Source organism: Microtus pennsylvanicus, chromosome 18 (genome assembly GCF_037038515.1).
Source record: "Microtus pennsylvanicus isolate mMicPen1 chromosome 18, mMicPen1.hap1, whole genome shotgun sequence".
NCBI classification, from domain to species: domain Eukaryota; kingdom Metazoa; phylum Chordata; class Mammalia; order Rodentia; family Cricetidae; genus Microtus; species Microtus pennsylvanicus.
The window spans coordinates 16,510,965-16,533,811 of NC_134596.1; the positions used below are offsets into that span (position 1 = coordinate 16,510,965).

At 49.6% G+C, this 22,847-nt stretch overlaps 1 protein-coding gene across 1 annotated transcript in view; it reads right to left on the reverse strand.

The window, feature by feature from the left end:
* Positions 1 to 14,418, reverse strand: part of Aldh1a3 (aldehyde dehydrogenase 1 family member A3) — a 35,257-nt gene extending 20,839 nt beyond the window's left edge. The window contains exons 1-4 of the mRNA XM_075952688.1: positions 14,143 to 14,418; positions 9,382 to 9,486; positions 6,858 to 6,998; positions 436 to 565 (exon numbers count right to left, since the gene is read on the reverse strand). Of these exons, the coding sequence (XP_075808803.1) occupies positions 436 to 565; positions 6,858 to 6,998; positions 9,382 to 9,486; positions 14,143 to 14,241 (475 nt within the window). The 5' untranslated portion in view covers positions 14,242 to 14,418. The remainder of the gene's footprint in view (positions 1 to 435; positions 566 to 6,857; positions 6,999 to 9,381; positions 9,487 to 14,142) is intronic.
* Between the last annotated feature and the right edge of the window lie 8,429 nt (positions 14,419 to 22,847).

The following is a 22,847-nucleotide window of genomic DNA, read 5'->3' on the forward strand; positions in this document are numbered from 1 at the left end:
ACAAAAGCCAAAACAACAACAACGATGAAACAACCCCACAACAACAACAAAAACACACACAAACAAAAAGGAATTTCACATGGTTAAAGAAGAAGAAGAAGAGGAAGAGGAAGAGGAAGAGGAAGAGGAGGAAGAAGAAGAAGAAGAAGAAGAAGAAGAAGAAGAAGAAGAAGAAGAAGAAGAAGAAGAAGAAGAAGAAGAAGAAGAAGAAGAAGAAGAAAGGAATAGAGGAGTCTGCAAAGATGCCAGGTCTGATCTGTTGCACAAAGACGTGGCCTGAGCTCAAAGCAGGAATTGAGTTCCCTGGAAGAATCAGCATGTTGCCCTGTGGGGAAAGGGCTGTGGGGAGGCCCCAGGGGAAGCACCTGGAGGGAGAAAGAGACAGATTCCCCAACAGACCCAAGGAAGGCTACAGTCTATCCTGGGCAGACTCACCTGCGGGGATGGTCCTGCCCTGGATCTTGTCTGCCCATCCAGCAAAATATCTGAAGGTCTTAATACAGCCCTCCAGGTCGATAAAAAAGGCATGAAGGAATGGCTTGCCGGTGTCCATGGTCTCCAGGGTCTGCAAGAACAAGATGGCTCCTTTGTAGACAGTTTTCTTTTCTCTTGTGGTGGTTAAGTAGAGGGGTGCAGGAGAAAGCACAACCCTCGGGCATAGCTCTACACCTCCGTCCTCACATGCCACACCAGAAAGCCTGCCTCAACACTGAAATGGACCTGCCCCCTACTGGCAAGGACTGGCCAGGCTCTTTTGCCTGGCGCTTGAAGCAGGAGACTGGTGAAGCGTGGGCCGTCTTCCTTGCTGCTCATTTGGAGGTTCTGGTCACTGGCCACTCTGACCTTTGCTCTTCTATCCAGAGCAGTCTCCACTGTTACTATCCAGACCCGCAAATTCGTGCACCCCAAGGAGCTCCCGAAGTTCGGCTAGCAAGAGGGTTGTTTCTTCTAACAAAAGAGAAGGGGAAGATGTTGGCTTTTCCTTCTCGGCTGAGCTGGGTAGTGTGGCAGTGGAAAGAATGATGGCGCTCAGGAGGGTCAAGCCACCAGCACAAAGATGTGATGCTTCCCAAGCCGGCTGCAGGCCGGATGCAGAAACAGGGCAGGGAGGGCAAGTTGGCTGGACTAGGCGGTCACCCAGGCCAGGGTGCTGTTACCGCTCAATGTTGGGATTCTTTTCTATTTCTAGCCCTGGTGAAAGAAACCCCTTTGTCCCTCACACCAGCAGTCCCGTGGGGCACTATGCTGAAACCTCCAGTTATCCAGCTTCACAGGAAGTATCCACCCAATGCGTTGCCTAGGGCTGGATTCCTGCTGAAGTGTCTATGGAGCTAACAATGCTCCAGCAAGGGAGGCGCCTCCTCATTCCTCACCCAGGGCTTTATCCCCCAAGCCCTTGCCTATGTCTTGTGTGCTGGATGTCTCTGTTCCCATCAGAAGATGAAGGGGCAGATGCTGACACTAATGGGGCCGATGACTCCCTAAGTCATCACTGACCAGCCGCCACTGGCTTCCAGTGATCTCAGCCATCACCCTAGGCATTTGGAAGGCTTACAATATTCAGGGCTCTTCTGACTTTTGCTTCAGAGACAACCAAAATAAGCAACCACCTCCAGTGTGTGTGGCATGCACGTATGCACATGTTCACGTGTGTGTGGACACATGTGCACATGGGTGTGTATGCCTATGGAAACTTCTTCCAATCACTTGACACTACACTTTTTTTGAGATGGGCTCTCCTTGAGCCTGAGTTCACTGATTTAGCTAGACTGGCTGGCCAGTAAGCTCTAGGGTCCCCCGTCTCTATCTCCCCTGCCCTGGGATTTACAGGTACATCCTGACATGCCTAACGTTTTTTTTTTAATTTATTTATTTATTATGGATTTCTGCCTCCCATTTCCCTCCCCCTCCCCCGATCAAGTCCCCCTCCCTCATCTGCTCAAAGAGCAATCAGGGTTCCCTGACCTGTGGGAAGCCCAAGGACCGCCCACCTCTATCCAGGTCTCCTAAGGTGAGCATCCTAACTGCCTAGGCTCTCCCAAAGCCAGTACGTGCAGTAGGATCAAAAACCCACTGCGATTGTTCTTGAGTTCTCAGTATTCCTCATTGTCCGCTATGTTCAGCTAGTCCGGATTTATCCCATGCTTTTTCAGACCCAGGCCAGCTGGCCTTGGTGAGTTCCCGATAGAACATCCCCATTGTCTCAGTGTGTGGGTGCACCCCTCGCGGTCCTGTGTTCCTTGCTCGCGGAGCAGAAGGAGACGGAGCACGAGCAAGGAACACATGCCTAACGTTTTAAGGGGTGCTGAGGATCCTAACGCTGGTCTTCACGTTTGTACAGCAAACACTGTGTTGACTGAGCCATCTCCCTTGCCATAAGAGCAGTCTCCCCTGATTGATGCTGGCTGAGGCCCCAAATGTCTTCCCCTTCAGTTACCTCTGCTGTAAAATGAAGATAATAATGTTTTCACCCTCTTGGGGCTGGTATGCGAGCTAAGGGAATCGATGATGGCACTCATATAGGCGGCGAATGCAGTGCGATTGTGCAGTTAGCACAACTGGCAGGTGACCCAGCTTTTCTCCTATGCGCTAGACAGGTGCTTGGTGACCCTCACTATGTCCCTGAGGAGGAAGGACTCAGACTTGCTGAAGATGACAGAACTTGACTAGGTCTGACTGAGGCTTGGGTTCTACCTGCAGCATCAACGTGACCCCTTGGAGGCCAATGTGACCCCCAGTATCTATACCTTTGGCCTCTGTGGATCAGCATCCGAGTTGGCACTTTCGTCTTCTGAAGAGAAGCCTAGCATTTTCAAGAATGTCTGAAGGACCCTGGCTCTGTGAATCTCCTAAGAGTACGTGCATACCTTTGCATGAAGCTAGGGGCCTCTCTGTTCTTGGCTCCTTGCTGCGATACGTCAAGAGAGAGAGGACATTGGTGGAGCATGGTGGGAAGTCTGTGGCATGGCAGCCCCCTGTCTCCCATCCTGGATTTCTATCTTTGGCTGGCTAGTCTCGGACAGGGTACTTCCTTCTTCTGGGCCCCAACTTCCTGATTTTGAGAAGGGATAATACATACTACAAGTCCAGAGCCTACATCAGCTTCTTGGAGGGCATTCAGTAAGCACTGCCCACAGATTTTTTTAAAAAATCCTTAACTTAGACATGTTTGCTTGGTAGAGTAATAACTTGAATTTTCTAGGTTGGTTGTAAAGAATTTGTCCAGACAAACTCAAGTTCGCAAGAAATTTAGACAGCAAGTTCCTTAAAGGGGAATGGCTCCTTAAAGGGGAATGGCTTAGTTGGTTAAGTGCTTGCCTTGCAAGCACAGGGACCTGAGTTCAGTCCCCAGAGCCCATGTTTAAGAAAAGCCAGGTATGGTAGCACAGTCTCTCTCCATGGGGGAGGCAGAGAAGGATCTCTGGGGCTCACTGGTCAACAAACCTTACCTCATGTGTGAGCTCCAAGCCAATCAGAAATTCTATTTCAAACCAACAGTTCGGAGCAGCACCACATGCTGACCTCTGACCTCCACATGCACACGGAAGAGTGTGCATGCACACCCATGTTCACGTGTCGTGCTGACTAGTGTTTTGTCAACCTGTCACAAGCTAGAGTCATTGGGAAGATAGAACCTGGACTGAGAAAACATCCCCATGCATGGGCACAAGTCTGTGTGGGCATTCTTTTTTTTATTACTGGTTGATGGAGAGTGCCAGAGCTCACTCTGGCCACTGTGCACGAGTTATCCTGGCTGGGGTAAGAAAGCAGGCTGTGCAAGCCATGAGGAGCAAATCAGTAAGCATCACACTCCCATGGCTTCTGCTTCAGCTCCTGCCTGGAGTTCCTGTCCTGACTTCCTCCAGTGATGGAGTGGGACCTGAGAGTTGTAAGGTGAAATCAACCCTTTCCTCCCCAGGTTGCTTTTTGGCCATGCCGTTTTTTATGACAGCAATAGAAACTCTAACTAAGACACATGTACATCGTCACCTGCACAAAAAAGAAATGAAAGATAAAAAGAGGAGGAGGAGGGGAGAGGAGGAGATTGGAATCAGAGGACTGAGCTTGAGAAAGCAAGTGTTCACTGCTGACAGAAACAGACGGTTGTCACGTGACTTAGTGCTGTGATTCAAACATGAGCCACCTCCGCCACTCCCAGGCTTACTTTCTTGAGCTTATTAAGAGAGAAATGCACCTTCTGAAAGATGAATGCATCTTAACGTTCGGATGCTACAGGACGAGAACGTGCTGGGATGCAGCCCCGAATGCCCGTATGCCCACACTATATAGGAGGTTCTGGAAAGGGCACTAAATTGAAGGCTGATCTTCCCTTGAGGGAGGGAGCCCCATTTGGCACTTTACTGGATGAACACCCAAAAGGCTACAGCTTGAGCCCAGGGTGCCCCAACATATCAAGAAAAGCCACAAGCCACTGAGGCTCCCACATCTGTTTCTAAACTTCGAACACAGAATAAACACCCAGCTCCAACAAACCACTGAGCTGGCAGGAGAATATGACAGACTAAAAAGCCCTTTGCTGCTCAAAAAGGCAGGAAACCATATCAAGGTGGAGAGCGAGGGGCGCCCTCCTATGATGTGGTCAGAATTTTCAAAGCCATATTTCCCAGTCATTCTTGGGTCCCTTTAATGTTGTGGCCAAGAGCTGGATCCAATTCTTGTGGGCAAGCAGGTTGAGGTGGCAGGAGCGATGCGCTGGGTGCCGTCCCCTTTCCTCCCACCTGCGTCTGTCTGCTATCAGAGCGATGGGACAAGCTGGCGAGGAAGGTGGCCTTGCACTACTGCTCCACAGATGGCACTGACACTTGAGGACAGGGTGGGTCGGGTTGCCCAGGGCACATCCTCTTGAGCCTGCTATTAGTACTCACGGACATTGCAGACGGATGAGCTCATGCGGGGGAAAACAGAAATGTTTTTGAAAAAGCCAGTTTGGCAGCTTGCACAGTGCGGCTGGTTTTCGGTGCAGGAAGAAAGCAGAGGCTCTCTGGAGCTTTCGTCCTGGGAGGGAGCTACACTCACTCAGATTCATTCCTGGGAACAGGAGGCCTAGCAACTGGGAGGAAGGAAGCGGAGCTCCTGGTATCCACAGACCCCTCGCAAGGAGAAATCCCCTAGCCCCAAGGAGTACACTCAAGACAAAAGCAATTCAGTGTCCCGCCTGATACTGTTCTTCGGAAGGATGGCTACTCTCCTGGTTTTCAACATCAGAAAAAAACAAACAAACAAACAAGTTTTCTAAATCAAAGACCAAAAAGGAAACATCCCTGCCCACAAAATGGGTCTCAAGGTTTGAAAAAAAAAAATTAACCAAGAAATTGAAGTGTACAACAGCTGGAGTGAAGGCTGCAATGGTTTCAAGGCTCCCCGCTGGGCTAGTGCTGCAGCTCTGGGACAGGGGCTGGCCACCCAGCCTGAGGACCCTAGCTGGATGCTTGGGAGGACCACTTCCTGAAAACTGTCCTCGGATCTCCACACCTGCACCGTGGCAAGTGCACACCTACACGCATGCACACCTACACGCATGCACACCTACACGCATGCACACCCCCGTTTCCCCACATTTAAGACACAAAAAGCTTCCTGTGTCCCAGAGATATCGCCTGGGCATCTACCTCAGGACCAAAAGAAGACTGAATCTTGTTACAGAACAGGCTTACCCACCCATGGGTAAGCTGGATTACTATACCTGCCCCTGTGTCCTAGCGGAGGAGCCAAGGTCTCTAAAAGGTGCTGGCCAGCAGGGAGGTGGGGCAGCTTGGGTCAGAGCCTGGGGCTCATGTAGCATCAACACGATGATTACAATTATTTATGATAGGTGTTTCCTCTTTGGTGCTTACTGCTGGGGACTCTGCTGAAGATTTTAAACAGTCCCCCCCCCCCCCCCCGTAATACTTGGATATCATTATTGATGCTATTTTACCTGAAGAAATAAATCTCAGGCAGTGAAGAAACTTGCATGTAATTAGTAAGTGGCAAAGCTGGGATTTGAACCCACACCTTTTATGCCATGGGCCTTCCATAATCGAATCTTGTCCTTGCCAGCATTCTGGATGTGCTCCCCCACTGTCCAGGTCAGGGGTCATACAAGGCTGTATTTAGATCCTACAAGGTCTTCGATTTCTATAAACAGTGCCGTTTGTTTTAATAATTCAAACAAAAGGACTACAACCAGTTCATTAAGCCTGTGGTTTCACGTATATTCTGTGATGGCCGAAAACTTCAAGTAGTGCTAGTGCCTGATCCCTAAATACATGCCTTTCCCCCTATTCTCAGTTCCCACAACAAAGATTAGCTTGCAAATCAACATAAGAGACAAGAATCAGCTGTTAATAAATAAAATTCTAACAGTTCACTGCAATGTAAGGCCAATTGCTTACTTCTGGGATGTTCCACGCAATATTTTTGAGCTGGGTTGATTCTGGATAAACGAAGCCTCAGGTGGGGGAGACTAGCAGACCTATGATGAGGTTCTATTTATGTTTGCAAGGAACTTAATATAAAGAAGAAAATAGTCAGTACAGAAATGTGCTGGTGAGTTCAGGTGAGCTCAGGTTTTGGTGACCAGCCGTGAATGTCCCTAGTCTAGGAACCACGGAGGCAGGGGAACTTCCTTTACACAGCTTGGCCAAGAAGCGGAGCTTCAGGGAGACAGTCTGACTTTCAGATGAAAAGGATGAAGTCCTGCGGCATGGCCACTCAGTATCCATGTCCAAAGACCAAAACAGACCCATGGCCACACAAAACAAGCACCTCAGATGCTTCCAGCCACATCCCATGGTCCCTCAGTGAGGGGAGCAGTGAAGACAGCCCCCCCCCACCTGCCCAGTGCCTGTACTCACTGCCAGGATGGCGCGATCCCTTTCCAGCAGATCAGCCAGCTGGTGCAACAACTGGCCTCGCCTCAGGGCATCCAGCTGGCGCCATGGGGAGTCCCGCTGGAAGGCAGCTTGTGCGGCCTCCACAGCCTTGTCCACGTCGGGCTGCATGGCAAAACAGAGAGACTGTGTCACTTTTCAGGTGGCCGCAGTGTGAGGGCACAGAAAACAGCAGCAGTGTCTTGCTGTGGAGCCAAGGAAGGAAGGGAAGCCCATAGCTTCAAAAAACAAGCTTTTAAATCCTTTGGATGACTGGGGGCTTCCAAGTAATGTTTTTTTCTTTGCTTGGTATTTTAAAATATTTCTGTAATGGTCAAGTATTAATGTTTTATAGAGTCATTGACCTCAAATATTTTTCTTGATGACCCAACTCTAAAAGGTTTTCCAGGGCAAGCGATATGATAGCTTATCTGGTAGACGGTTTGCTGTGAAAACCTGAAGACCCGAGTTCAGTTCCCAGAATCCATAATGCAAAGGGAGAAACGACTCCCAGAAGCTGCCCTCTGACCTCCCAGAGAACACAGGAGTTTCTGCAGGCACACACATGTCACATACACACTAACAATAAGGAAAATAAAATGCAAAATTAAAAAGATTTTCCATGCACCAGCTCCATTTCAGCGCACACAGAGACCCCATTTCCACTCTCAGTGTTATACTTACAGGAGAATAGTAACCACGGGTCTTGGTGATTTTATTTTTATGCTGAGAATTGAATCGGAGCCTTGCATGTGCTAGAGAAGCCTTCACTATTGAGCCTCTGCCCTCAGTCTTTTAAAAGGGCGGAAGCGAGAGGTCTACAGAGGAGAGGCACCTGCCCTCATTTCAGGAACTCGTGCTCTGAAGATCTGGTGTTGATGGGCAGTGGTTCACCCTGCCCGGAGCCTGTTTCCCTTGGGTGATGTGGCAGGTAGTTGATGAGGATCCCAGCCAGGAGAGGCCTCTGCTAGGACCATCCCCAAAGGCTTCATGGAATGAGGGGAAGCTTTAGCAGGGGAAATGTTGGACACTGTGGTTCTTGTCCTGGTTCCCGAGGGGAGGCCAGGGCCTCTCCGGCTGCAAGGGACAGGCAGCTTCTGTCTCTGGGTGTGTAGAGCAAAATGTTCGTCCAGTGGATGGGAGGAGCCAGTGCCTGCCATTGGGTTCCCACTTTGCTCCTGGGGTGGCCCTCCCAGCTTCCTCCCAGCTCCTACCCACTTCTTTGCTTTGCAGTGTAAGGAGCCACAGAGAGTGGGGTCTATGCAGGTGAGCCACTGTGCTTCCTGCAGATCCAAAAGCTGTCTCTTGTGCAAGAAAGTCCACGTCTTCTTCCCTTGGGCCTCACCAATGCACCTAGTAAGGATATCTGCCTGCTCAGCAGGTGTGATGGCACACACCTATAACCTCAGCTCATGGGAGGTGGAGACAGGAAGATCAAGAGCTGGAGGCAAGACTGCTAAATAGAGAACTATCTCAAGAAACCAGGGGCTGAGGGTGGGAGGGTGTTGCTCAGCACTGGAGTGTTTACCCAGCATGCAAAAGGCCCTGGGGTTGACATGCAACCCCCCACTCCCCCCAATATCTAGAATCTGTAGTCCCAGGAAGATCCCTCAGAAACCTAGGAATTTTCCTCTAGCCTGGAAAATAATACAAGATGGTATCTCAGAATGGGGAGGGGAGAAAAGAAAGAGGGGGATAGGGAAAGGAAAGGGCAATGGTGATGGGAAGGGATGTAACAGAAGAGAGGAACAAAGAAAGAAAGGAGGGGGAGGGAAAGAAAGGAGGGGAGGAAAGGAGGGAGAAAGAAAAGCAGGAAGCCAGGCAGGCAATCCATCCAGTACTCCAGAGGTTAAGCAGGGGATCATGTTTTTCTTCCCTCTGTAGGAGGTTGTTATCCTAATCATCTTTTATTTAGAGGTCCTTCTATTTAAAACACATTTTATGGCCTTGAAAAGTAAAAAAGATACATGCAGAAGTTCCTTCATGTCTGTGTGATAAAGGAGACCTTACACTAGGCACAAGGTCTCACATGGGCATGTGGGTTTCCACTAGCAAAGAAATCAAGCAGTCATGTGACATATTACAACCCCCCCCCCAGGATCATTTGGGGGCATCCTCCCCATCCTTCAAGGTTTCTTTTCTTTTCTTTTTTTTAAGTGTCTCCTGCCAGAAAGCTACTTTTGGTGAAACACCCCAGCAGGAAATGCCTTCTCAAAAGCTTCTTTAATGCTTACAGGTTGAAATAATTGATAAAAACCTTCCCTTTAGCTGTGTGATGAAGACAGCTGAGGTCATCCTCAGAGATGGAGAAACATCCATCAAAGACGGTGAGTCTTCGCAGAGGACCATCTGTAATTGATCCCACGCTAGGCAGCGTCTGAGCTGCACATACCGACCCGTTGCCGCGGCTCCCCTGGCCCTACCTGGAGATGGGCCCGTGTGGTTTACAGCCAAGCCGCACAGCTTCCTCAGCCTTGACTTCCCTCTAATGGAATTACTCGGGACCCACCTTATCTCCTTCCTCCACCTCGCATATTTTCTCGAGGGTCGAGGGGTTGTACGTGGCGAACTTCTTCCCGCTCTTGGACTCGTGCCAGCTGTTGTTGATAAATATCTAACCGGGAGAGGAAGTGCAACAAATTAGGTTTAAATCAAAATCATACAATTTCAACATGCTAAGGACCTTAGGTAACGTCTTGTCTACTTTCTCCCCCACCCCCTCCCCTAGATGCTTTATAGAGGAGACCTGGAGTGGGGGAAACAGAACACAGAATCCCCCCGAAGCATCCAATGGGGAATGGCCTCACAGTTAGAACCAATTTGACATAATTAATCTAAAGTCCTCTAGAGTTATTTTTCTAAATTATATCTTCATTTGTAGCAATAGCATGGATTTGTCGAGGAATAGCTGAATTAAATGGTTACAAGGATGTGCACGTTGAAGTTCGCAGAGTGGTAGGGCTTTGACGGAAGGGTGGGCAGGCTTGTGCACGTACAATCAACCACGTCCCACAAGGCTGTAAGCGATGCACACCCCATTCTCCTTCCAAGCAAGATCCCCAGAATCTAGGTTTATTTGCGATCTTCCCATAACTCCTTGGGCTTCTTTGAGCATGGTCTCTACCTCCTCTTTACAATGCTTGCTTCCTGGAGCCTTTTACAAAGCCGGCGTTGGAACACAGCATTAAATATCTGGGTTAAAAAACTTTTTAGATTATGTTAAGTAAACTACCATTTATATTCAGAAATAAGTAGCTCACAAAACATTATTTTATAGAAGCCTCCATTACCCAAAACATAGCTGAAAAGACAATATTTAAAAAGAATTTATCAGATCGGCACACTGAGACCCAAGCTACTTACTCTGACGTTTTCCTAAGCTCTAGTCACCTTTAAAAGATGGCGTTAAAAGTTGTAGCTTTTGGGGGCTGGAGAGACAGATGACACAGCGGGAAAGAGCAGTGGCTGCTCTTCCAGAGGACTTGGTTTCAATTCCCAGCACCCACGTGGCAGCTCACAACTGTCTGTAATGCCATTTCTAGGGGATCTGTACTTTTACACAGACATACATGCAGGTAAAACACCAATGCACATGAAATAATTTTTTTTAAAAAAAATGTAGCTTTTGGAAAGAACCAGAAACGGAGGGGACCCATAACACACAAAGCAGGTTCTGACGGCATAGAAACAGCCAGTTTCTGTACTTTCTGGACCTTCTTTCACGTAGCTCACCCACAGAAAAGCCTGCCATGGGCCTGCCTCAGTTCTACAGCCTGAAACAGATTCCATAACTACACAAGTTAGTAAAATGATAATGATAATTTTTTTTTTACTGTGGGTCTAATTTCAGTGATGGAAGACAATTCATTTAGTACAGGACCATCCCCTACTGATAGCAGACATGAGAGCAGTCATGTTCTGAGTGTGTGACTTGGCTGCCATGGCTTCAGACTCGTATAGGTTTTAAAGCAGAAGGAAACCAAGTCAGGCTACCTCTGGAGGGAACCTCAAACACCAGGCAGGCTTTGGCCAGGCAGGTGAGCAGAGGCTACTCCAGACCCTCAGTATGGAGTTTGGAGCTGAGAACATGAAGTTCTAGTAGGGCATAGCCATCCAACTTCTGGAAGCTCAGCGCCTTCCATGTGAGGCCAGGCCCCCAGGGAAGCAAGCGAGAAAAAGGCCTGGCTACAATTACAGGTTTATTCTTCCAGCTGAAACCAAATCCAAGAGTTCACTTTTGCCATGCAGCAAGTAATTCCTCGGCAGCAGCGAGAAATTAATAAGCAGGGAAGGGGTTAGCGCCGAGAGGAAAGTGAAGCCAGGAGCAGGCCCATTTGAAGGAAGATGAAATTTCGTCGCTTAGATAATAGAGACTGTCAGTGAAAATTGCTGATTCTAGGTCCTTCCTGGTGTCGATTCCAAGAGGGAGGGAAAATGAGAAGGTGGTAAAAACAGAGCCTAAAGAGCAGGGAGTGGAGGCAGATTGCAGCGATCGGATGTCTGCTGCATACACCTCACCTCCAGGCAGACTCTTCAAAAAGAATACATATATATGTATATATTACCCGATTGTCCGTGACATTGATCCTTAGACCTTGCAGACCAACAACCTCAAATAAAAACTCCATCATGGACCGTATTTCTCCATCCCAGTGTTTCTCACTGAGCAGAGCTGTTTCCATTATCCTACATGTTCGTTTGTGACCTTGTAAGTGATTCCCACTGCTAGGTTTCTTTCCACTAAAGCAGCTCATAAACACGAATGAAGAAACAGTCCCGGGCGGGGCCTACCACTAGTGCTGGCTGAGTTGTTGTGAATCAGAACGTACTAGCTGACAGGTCTAGGGAGGAACTGTCTTCATCGACTCGTGAACCGGCAGGGACAGGACATTACTGAGATATAAGGTTAAAGATGCTTTGAGATGTAAACAGAATTCAGATTTTACAGACGGACCTGGAAGGCGGGCTGGATAGAGGTCAAGGTGACGTTCACAAAATAGAACCCTGCTGGCATTATTTCCATCAGCTTCCGTTGGACTTGGTTAAATTCAAGATGTCCACATTTTCGGGAGATTTGGGGGAATTTTACTTTTCATGGAAGAGATGGTAACACTTTAGGTTTTGACGGATTAAAACCCTTGAAAGAGAACCGCTGCTACTGGAAGAAATTTATTAAAGGAAGCGAGTCCCTAAAACGGAAGGAGCCGCCATCCTCTACCATGAGTACAGAGACTCTCTAGAGGACCCCCTCCCTCTCCTCATCAGGATCATTCCACACAACCTCATGCCCAGTGTGAAAACCTGAGAACAAATGAAGGAGTTTTGATAAAGTCATCCTTCTGAACACTGGTAGATCGCCCTGCCGTGGCCTGAGCTCAAACCGGTCCTCCATGTTGGAGAAGCACAGTGAGTCAGGAAAAGCGCACACCCTTGCTGGTTCCCATGTTTCTCAGGCCACTGTTTGTCCTGGGCCTGGGTTCTGCTCTGCACATCTGAGGCTCCCTTCCTTAGCCCAGGGCACCCTGATGGTACAACGCTCACCGTGGCCTTTTAATTGTTATAAGAGGGCTCTGCGGAGGTGCACAAGTAACAAGGTAGGAGCAGGCAAAACCAATAAGGGATTGAAGGTGCAGCCGGACATCAGGCAGTTAGAGAAAGCATCTCCTGGAATCTCCCAAGGATCCCAGATCTCAGATCCCTACATCTATCTCACCAGGGTGCTGCAGCCCCCATCAGACACACCACACTTTCAACCCGCAAAGGTAAGGAGGGCTCTGTTAGAACAGCAGTAAATCTCAGTTTTAAAAGCGAAAAAAAAAATAACCCCAAAAAACAAACAAACAAACACACACAAAAAAAAAAAACCTCCCAGGATTATCTTCATAAAGGCTGCAAGGGCACCTTTAAAGTGTTCTGGGCATTTGCCTGCAAGAGGCAAACTTTTCCTGCCATGTAGCCAGATAGTTGTGGGACAATCCTGTACACGTTCTGGTTGCTGTGGTTTTTTACAGAACTGTAAAAACAGAACAGAACAGCCAGCACCAGCACAAGAGCCTCACCTTAGTCATTATTCCTCCCATTCCCAGTGCTGCTGTTGGAATTCTCCTCCTAATGCTGATCCGATTGAGAAAGCTACATTTACAAAACTTCCAGTCCTCCCAGGGTTGTGCCTCTCTTGATTACAGAGCCTTCCTTGGAAAAACAGTTCATGCAAATGTCACGCAATTAATACGTCGGGCATGGCCAACTTTGGGGACTAAGTGCCAACAGATCCGAATCTGAAGGCCACACAGAGCGGCCTGCCACTTTCGCCTTTTGATTAAAATTATTCCGGAGGGAATAATTGCTACGTTTGAAAATAAAATTGATGAGGGTGGTTTCTAAGATTGTGACAGCTGGAGTTGGGAGCTATGGATAAGATGTGCAAATAAGATGGGCTGAAGTTTCCAGACCTGGAGCCAAAAGCTGCCCTGGGTCTGAGACCCTCAGACGCCCCACATCCAGCAGGCACAGAGCCGCGCATCGCATCCCAGAGTTTACCGTGTTCTTCCTCCAGAACACCACTGTCCCAGTAGCTCAGAGCAGGTATCTCAGTACTCTGCCTTTTCCAGCCTCCCAGCAAAGGGCAAACGCCACTACTCCTGGGCTCCGTCTGCGGCTGTGTTCAACCCGCAGCTCAGTTTCTCTAGTCCCAGTCCTTGAACGTTCATCACTAATCTCCATGTTCCCTCCTCAGTTCTACTGGGTACAGGCTGAGCACACGGGAAGGCACCAGATCCTTCTTTCACTGCCTAAGAAGACCTACTTCCCACTTGCAGTTCCCAGGGTATCTCATAGTTGAAGCTTAACTCATCTTGGAGTCCTCAGGTACCTATACTCATCCCACAGCCCGGGTCCTTCAGACCAGAAACCCCTCTGCCAAGAATACACCGCGCGCCCAGTCACTGTTGCAAGCAACAACACTCAAAGTGGGCTATGGCCCAGGCACATGGGGCCTCTGCAGGCTACAACTCCGCAGCTTGTGCGTTGCGGAGTTGAACCCTTGCTCCTCAGGTTTTGAGGCTTAGCTCGCCGAGCCAGAGGCGCGGGTTGCCACTCTGGGTGCCCCCCAAAAGTGAGGTTTCCGAGGAGCCGGACCCCACCAGAGACTCTCAGGTGTGGGCAGCTCCCTCTGGACTCCCAGCAGGGTTGGCTCCTGCTCCCGTTCTTCCTACCAGACTGCTGGGCGCGGGAGTCCGAGGCCGTCGGATCAAAAGGGAGCTCTCCTCACCTTGGTGAATTTAACCTCCAAGTTGCGGATGGGGCGCGGCAGGGCAGGCGGTTTCCCATCCGGCTGTCCGTTTTCCACAGCCCCGTTGGTGGTGGCCATGGCTGGTCTGCGTTCTCAGACCCAAGGCGTCCGAGTCCCCGAACGCCAAGTCCACTGCTTGGGCGGTGAGCGGCTTGCTCCGGGTGACAGCTCCGCGCCTTTATGTAGAGGCCCCACGCCTCCCGCCCAAGGGGGCCGCCTAATTGGCTGCAGGACGGAGGAAGGGAGGGCGGGCGCGGGAGGGGAGGAGGGGACCCAGCCGCTGTAGCCACCCCTCCTGCTGTCCCTGCCCCTGCGGGAGCCGGACGGTCCCGGTCCGACCTCGGCTGCGGCGGGAGTGAGCTCTGCGCGTCGCCGGGCGGCCACGCGGCGGGCTTCTGTAGCCCCGGAGGCTGCCCTTATGCGAGCTCGGAGAGGGACTTCAGGGCGGAGAATTCGCAGGACTCGACATCAGTAAGGGCAGGGAGCTGGCGCGCCGTGATCGCCTTAACTGGCCCCTCTCTGGGGCAATCAGGAGACTTTGTCCGAGGCACCTGTGGTCCCCGACCGCAGCAGTCGCTCGCTGCACTTGCCCAACTTTGGCAGAAGTGAGCGCTTGCTCTGGGGCCCCTACCCTGCGTCCGGAATCTGGGCATTATGTGGCCATCACCCATCGCTGCCTCGGCTTGGGGTTCAGTAGCCAGACTTCCGCGCTCCATCCTGTCCCAGCTAGGACCGCTGGAGTTCCAGTATGAGCCGGACTGGCCGGGAACTTCCTTCACACTCATGACAGAAGGCAAAAAACGAAGCGACAGCTCTTCTGCGCAGCACTTGGGAGCCTTGCGGCTGCTGGTCCTCGAATCTTCATAAGCACACACCATCCTCAGGCCCAGCCCAATGAAGGCAATTATTTAATATTTGAAACGCATAAATTATATCCCTTGTTTTTAAAATGGTGGAAAAAAATCCCCCAAACACAAAAGGCATAATGAGATCTTTGCAGCTGTTTGCTTTCAGACTCAAAACTCTTAATGTTTGTGCTGCCCAGAACTGCCAAGAAGGGGTAGGGATAAAGGCTTGTCCAACTTCTTTTATTTTGTCTTTTAGGAAAAATAGTCTTAAGTCCCATCTGAGCCCATCACAGGAGAGGCGCTTTCATTCTCAGAGAGGCTCAGCCATCGTCTCTTTCTGTGAGAAATCCCACGAGAGTCAGTGAAGAGCTCCCTCTGCTCTAGGTCCTCAGTGTCCAGTCTGTTCTCCACGTTCTTCCCCACTGTAGTGTCCCTAGGCGTCCTTCTGGATAGTGGAATAAGCTGTGAGTCTTTGGAGAGGCCCAGTTTGAGCTCTGCTCGCTCTCTCTCTCTCTCTCTCTCTCTCTCTCTCTCTCCCTCACTCTCTCTCTGACAGTGGGAAGGTCCTCTGTTGTATAGGCTGAGTATGCAGGCAAGACTGGAGAAGGGGGACTGTGGGTCCCCAAATGAGTGAAGACTGACAGACATCTGAGACTCTGCCACTTGCTGGGCTCTTTGTGTGGCTGGTTCTATGATTCTCACCTTGGTAAAAAAAACATCAGGGATGTCTCCTACCCTGGACGCTAAGTCCCATCATGTGAGTGTTTTTGAAACAGCGAAAGCCCCTGCCCTGTGCAGTGGCCAAGGACCAAAGGCTGGCAGTGGTCACAAGCCTATCAGAATTCTCATCTCATTAAGTTTACCTGAGATCCTGCCTGGGTTATCAGTTCATCAGGTCTTTAAGAAAATACAAGCTCTTAAAATGCACAGAGAACATTGGCGTTATTAAATAGTTGCTGGCCTGATGGAGGAGGCAAATGGGACTGGGAAGAAGTACTCTACTAAAGGTGGCTGGTTGTCACCACCAGCCACAGGGTGGATAAAGCAGACAGCCTCAACTCACGCACCAAGACTCCCTCCTGACCTGTGGCATCCGCAGAGCCTTAGAGTCCGTGGTGACGCCACAGACAGACCAGCTCACCTTCGACTCTTCTTGCTGATTCCCAGGTGATCCTGAAGCCAGAGTAGAACACTCAGCTATAGACCTTCCCTGCAGTAGGCGGTTCCCAACGAGCAGAGAGGGTGGGCAATGAACTTGGCTCTGGGCTTGTCCTGACTGGAAGGCTCTTCCTCCACGCCCCTCAGCTTGTCGGTCAGCAGGCAGGGAGAAGCTGAGATGCTCGAGTTCCCATTTTACAGGTGAGTAAACAGAGGCAGGTGGAGACTTGCCCCAGACATCACTGTCTTGGAGGAACCAGAGGCAGACTGTGGGAGTGGAGCGGCTGGTGCAGGATGTGAGGAGTTCTCTTAAATTTCCCTGTCACATTTGTTCACCCAAGGATACGGCTATGTCCCAAGGTGGCCCCATGTCACCTGCCATAGTTAAGGTCATAAGTGCTTTATGGGGTGATAAAATAGTGGGATTGTCCCTTCTGGGCAAGTCTACTAGGAACCAAAGTCATGGCCTTGGCCACAGAGACCTGGCCCTAGGGATTAAAGGAGAGGGGCAGAGGGGATGGACATGCATTACTTTTCAAAGTGTTTCAAAGTGGCTCACCAGGTGTTTGGGAACTTCCTGAGCATTGTGGTTGGTGAGAGCCCAGCCTCCCTCCCCCATCTCTGCCTCCAACCCAGCTGTGTGATCCAGGGTCGGACACTGGAGCTCTGAACTTTAATTTCCTTTCCTGTAAACCCCCCCCCCCTTTTCCACTTCCCAGCACTTGGGAGACTCAAGCAAGATAACACTGGATAAACTGTAAGGTGCTGTATATGTGTCTGTTCCTAATTTTCCCAGTTTTCCTAACAGACGCTTTTCCCCAGAAGTCAGCGTGCCGCCCTCATTTCTTCCTGGCTGATGGCGTTGCTGCAGCCTACACTTTCCCACTAATTTCATTGTTTTTGTATTCGGGTTGGTGGTGCTGGCACTGTCTGAGGCTTGGCTCCTTGGCAGGTGTGTCATGTGATCCGGGACGATGTGGAAGGCTTGTTTGTGTGATACACATTTAATAGAAATAGGCATCATGGGGGCAGTATCTCCAGACCAACACCAGCCCAGCACCAACATGACAGTTTACAACTGTCTTTAGCTCCAATTCCAGGGGGATCCGACACCCGTGTCTGGTGCCTGTGGCCATTGCACACGTGTGGCACACATATACATGTAGGCAAAGCACTCACACACATATAAATGAGTAAATAAATAAATATTTTTACGAAGCATGGGGACTGGAGGAATGGCTTAGTCACTTAAATGCTCGCTGCACGGGCACGAGGCCCTGAGCTGGCTCCTCGGTACACGTGTTTAAAAAAAGCTCTTGCTGGCAGCATATGCCTGTAACTCCAGCACTAGATGAATGGTGAAAACAGGCAGATTCCTGGAGCTCGATGGCCAGCCAGTCTCTCTGGAGTGATGAGTGATGAGAGAGACAGCAAATGTCAACTTCCGGTCTCCACACAAATACGCACGAAGGAAAAAAACCGAGATAAAATAGAGTACAGACAATGTCTCATGTATCCCAGCCTAATTCTGTTTCCAAACCATGAATGCTTGTGGGAGATGTCGAAATCTATAATAAACGTGATTAATAATGGGTACGGTAGAACCCTCGCTTTATTTTACTTTATTCCAAGTCTGGTGTCTGAGCTTCTGGGAGGAGTGTCTGTACCTTCTGGGGTTCTCTGGTATCCAGGAACTGTCTCTCCCGCCCAAACCACTCCCCTCACTAAGCGACTAGGAGTCGGACCCAACCCAGGTCCATGGCTGTGTGCTCTGAATGGCTTCCCAGAGAGCTAAGCTTTTTCCAACAAGGAGGTGTTTGATAAGGTGAAGGCAGTGGGATTCTTAGGTGACCTCTGGTGACAACTTCAGATTTCTCGGCTGTAAATGGGGTTGACAGGTGCCCCAGCACTAAGGCAAGGCTGATTGCATCGTAAGTGCCTCCTTACTGGTATCCTCGAAGCAATGTCTGCGTTGTTGTGGGAATTGTCCAATGCTGGCTACCTTCGTTTGAACAGGGAACTTCTTGCCATCCAGATTTTATGAATTATGATTCATTAAGTCCTCCTCCTCTGTGCTACAACTTTGTGAGAACACGCAAATGAATTTGTTTTCCTGTGTTCTCCTTAGTTTGCTCTGGTTGGGACAAAAATACTTTGGCCAAAAGCAACTTAGGTGAGTGAGGAAAGGGCTTATTTGGCTTCTACTTCCAGACCCTAATCAGTAGGCTGAGGGAAGTCAGACGGGAACACAAGGAATGAACTAGAGGCAGGAACCGGGGAGGCATGCTGCTTGCTTACTGGTTCCTTTAATGGCTTACCCTCAGCCAGCTACTTCTCATACACAGCCCAGATTCGCCTGCACGGGGATGGTGCTGCTCACAGCGAGCTGAGACCTGCAATGCCAACGGGTCAGTGAAGACAGTCTTTCCACAGACGCGGTCCTAGGGCAATCTGATCTGGGCAGCTCCTCAATGCAAGTTCCTCGTCTAAGATGATCCCAGGCTGTGCCAGCAGAAACTGCTCAGCACAAGTGCTGTCAGCTGTCTGGGTTGGAAAACAATCAACGAATGAGAAAGGCTGGATCTCAGCTCATACTTCCACAGCCCCTTAGACCTGTTTTCTGGGGCCCCGTGGTGAGGTAGCAGATCATGGCAGGAGCAGGTGGCAGAGTTTGCCTCACATTGACTGGGAAGCAAGAGAAAGAGAAAAACAGGAAGTGGCCAGGGACCTAATATCTTCGTTAGGACACACCTCCAATGACTAAATAGCCTTCCTTTAGGCCCTGCCTACTAAGGGTTTGGCTACAGGATGAAGACCAAAGCTGTGGCTGAGGGGTCCTTGGGGTCCATTGCACATTCAAACCATGGTAACCAGCATCCTGAGACTGAAAAGCAGCCCAGCCAGAAGGAAGCTGTGTTGACAAACGCAAGCAAGACAAAGATTGAAAGGCCATTGCCTCTTTCAGCTGCTTTCTCCTCAACCTCACTCACCCTTTTTGACTCCAAGGAAATCAATCTCTTCCACATAAACACACATTAACCTGAGGTAACTCAAACCCCAACCAAGCAGAAGCAAACAGAGAACGAATTATATAAAAACAAGGAGAACACATCACAGTATTTGTGGGTCTGGCCTCGATGAGACCTCACACACACAGTCTATGGCTTCTGGAACTTTCCTGTCTTCCGGTGGTCAGGAGTTGTGACAAGGGCTGGGAAAGAGCGTGTGGGTGAGGATGACAGTGACTTGACCTCCCAGCGTTCTCTTCTTTTTGGTCGTAAGGACCCCACGTTATCAGGGGCAGCAATATGTTTTGATAGAACATGCTATCTCTCTCAGACAGAGATAATGAAAGAAATAATAGATGAAGTCTTGGCCTGAGCTTCCATGGGGCAGCGTCAGCTCAGGGGTTCTTTTAGGCCATTGCTTGGAACACAGACGTAAGGGCTGAGGGCCGCAGCTGCCATCCTGTGACAGTTAAACACCCGAGAAGGGGAATTTTAAGGAACAAAGGAAGAACCTGGACCCTGAGGACCCTGGGGTCAGCCTTTTGCTCTGCATTTCCTTCCCTGGGTTTCTTCCAGGTGAGCAAAGGATAGACCCTGTCTCATTAAAGACTCCCATTCAGGTTGCCACCCAGAACAGGGTGTATAAACCCAACCCATCATACAACAACAACATAAAGCCTCCAGTGGAGTGATTATGTCATTTTTGTATCAAAAGAAGAGCCCGTTTTAAAAAAAAAAAAAGAATGCTTTTTCCGTCTCTGCCACCTTGAGCTTAGCCGAATGCCCTAGGGCTAGCAAGATGGAGCCATGGTGAAAGTGCATATTGCTAAGTTCTCCCCTTTGTTTAATTCCTGGAAGGCACTGGAGGAAGCACATCAACAACACAGGTTCACATGTACATGTCCACACACACACACACACACACACACACACACACACACACACACCAACTTTTAAAACGGCAGAGACGTACTGTGTTTCTATCTTATAAGAATTTTGAAATGACAACACCAGATGGAATAAACGAATCTACATCACTGATTCACTCACTGCTATCGCTGCCTAAATTGAGCAGTGGGACCTCATCTAAAGAAGGGAATAGCACGAGACAGATGTCTCCAGGAGCCGGCCAGGCAGCCCTCCACACTATGGTCCCTTCTTGGTGTCCCCTGTGCTCTGAGTGAAGCCTTGACACCAGGAGAGCTGCCCTGAGCTCCAAGATTTCTGTGCCGCCCTGAAGGGCACTTGACTGGGCAGTTTGAAAGTCTACAAACTGTTACTGTCTAACCACTGTGTCTCTCACAGCACCCCGTCCTTTGCAGAACCATCGCTGGACACCTTCAGTGGCACCAGGAACGGCTTGCGCAAACTTCTCAGGTGTTGCTGGACTTGAAGGGTTCTGAGGTTTGAACCAGACTTCAATGTTTGGATTTTTGGGCTCAGTTTGATCAAGAAGAAAATGGGCCTCCTGGCTGGAAGGGAAAGGGTTAAGAGGCTGATGGAAGAAAGGGACCAGGGAGCAGCTAGGACCCGGAATGGTTCTCACTGGGCAATGGCATCCACTTGGGCCCCAGTGGATCCGAAACACACATATTAGATTTCCTCTGAAATCCACATGGGTGTAAGAATGCCGGGAAAGGGGACTTAGTGGGAGACACTCTGCCAAACCCAGAATGTTTAAAAAATAATTTGAGTATGTTAAGGTTTGGCTAAGGTTTGGCAAATCACTCCTGGGTTCGTCTCTTCTGGCCCCACAGTGGGAAGTCTGTCCCCCTGCCCTTCAGCTGGGCCAGGCTGTGAAAGGAGCACAGATTTCTGAGGAGTCTCTCCTTGGAGCTTTGCACTCTTTGGATCCTGGGGTGGAGATTGTGGTGGGGGAAGTGAATGCTGAAGTCTATGCTGTCCTGAGGTTTCCTGGTGATCCTTCTGTAGCCACGCCCTGACTGTGAGCTCATTGGCAGAGTTTACAATGCTGTGTACAGCAGTCATGTCTGTCTGTACTATTGTTTCCCTAACTCTTCCATATGACATTGTGATGATCCTAATACCCTCACCCCGTCCCCAGAGTGACGTAATGAATGACTACAGCACCTTTCAACGTATCATGCTTTTCATTCTCGAGCAGACATTCACACATCGGGTTTGCATTGCATTATATCGTGATGTTATGTATCATGTGCTTTGTGTTACTGTGAACCTAGTTTATCATTTAAGAGACAAACTGCATGTAGGGTAGTTCTCATTGGTGATAGCAAATCAGCATAAATATGAGGAATAAAACACAGACCTTTCATGTCTTAAATGTGCATCTGACTAACTCCACAGAGACTTCAGCTAATGATGAATTTCTGCCCATCTTTTATCCTATGAAACTCCCGTGTGCATTTGCACCTGCTTGCGGGCACAGCAACTGCCTTGCACTTCCTCTGTCGGCCACTAGATGTCACGGTACCAAGTTGAGAAGGAAATTGCAACAAAAATGTATTCTATGGAGAAGACATTCACAGGCATTCGCTTCCCAATTAATTACAAATAAACGTTTGTATGAGCGCTTACTGAAGTCATAGCCCCAAACTTCAGTGGTACCATGGGCGCAATCAGAATTGTTGCTTTCGGACTTCAACGAGAGACCCACAGATCCCCATTTTTGAGGTCAGCAAGATAGAGGTGCCAATCACAGGCCAGGATGAACTTGGGCCTGGGACCTGCTCTGTGTCAGCCTGCTTTCCTGCTGAACTTGAGGCTGATGATCCCCCCCCCCCTCGCAAAGGGGTCACAGAGATTAGACAACAGGTGCTGTATTCCCGGTGTACAAGAAGACATCGTTGCAGCTCCACTCTTGGCTGAGCCAACAGAAAGCACTGTCCTGAGGGTCACCTGCTCCTCGTACCTCAAAGCTCCCCTCGAAGGGTGACAAGCAAGGACCCTGTAAAGCAAACGTGCCGAGAAATTGCGAAATGATTACAAGCGCCAAGAGATACCTGTGGTCTCACAGCCAGCCTGGCAGACATACAGAAGGCAGGGGTTCCTGTTGGGCACTTGCCAGCTTTATCACGTGGTCTCCTTTGTCTCAGAATCCTCACCTTTAAAGTGAGGCTGTCCCCCTTCCTGACAGACATGCTCGGTGTGGCAAGGCCAGTTGGTAGTGTGCTATGGGCAATCCATTTATGCCTCTTTTAGTCCCTTCCTTCCTCAAAGCCTAGAAACTCCTGGGCTGGTGGGCAGTTTCTCAGCCCTTCTAGAACTTTTTCTGGTCTTCTTCTTCGTGAACAAGCCACAGGTGGGTTCCATCGACTCTAGAACCCTGGGAGGAGAGGCCGTCACAGGAAAATGTGGAGAGTATTGTGTGCATGCATGCTTCATCTGACACCATTGATCCTTTAGAGCACTTTCTAGAAATCTCCATGATTGAGCTTCTGAAAACCCAACTTGGCCCTGGCCTGTTTCTCTTCCTCTAGTTTATTTAGCCGAATCAGAGATGATTTTTTTTTAAGACTTAGCTGCAAGGTATTTTCCTAGGTTGCCTCTCAGGCATTGCTTGGCACCGAATGCTACGTTGAGAGGGATCGTCCGAGCATCTTGATTGATTAGCTATGTCTGCCATGGACAACAAGATGAATCCAAGTCCCAGAAAGCAGCCTGTCACCCTGGAACGTGCCTAGGAACCTGG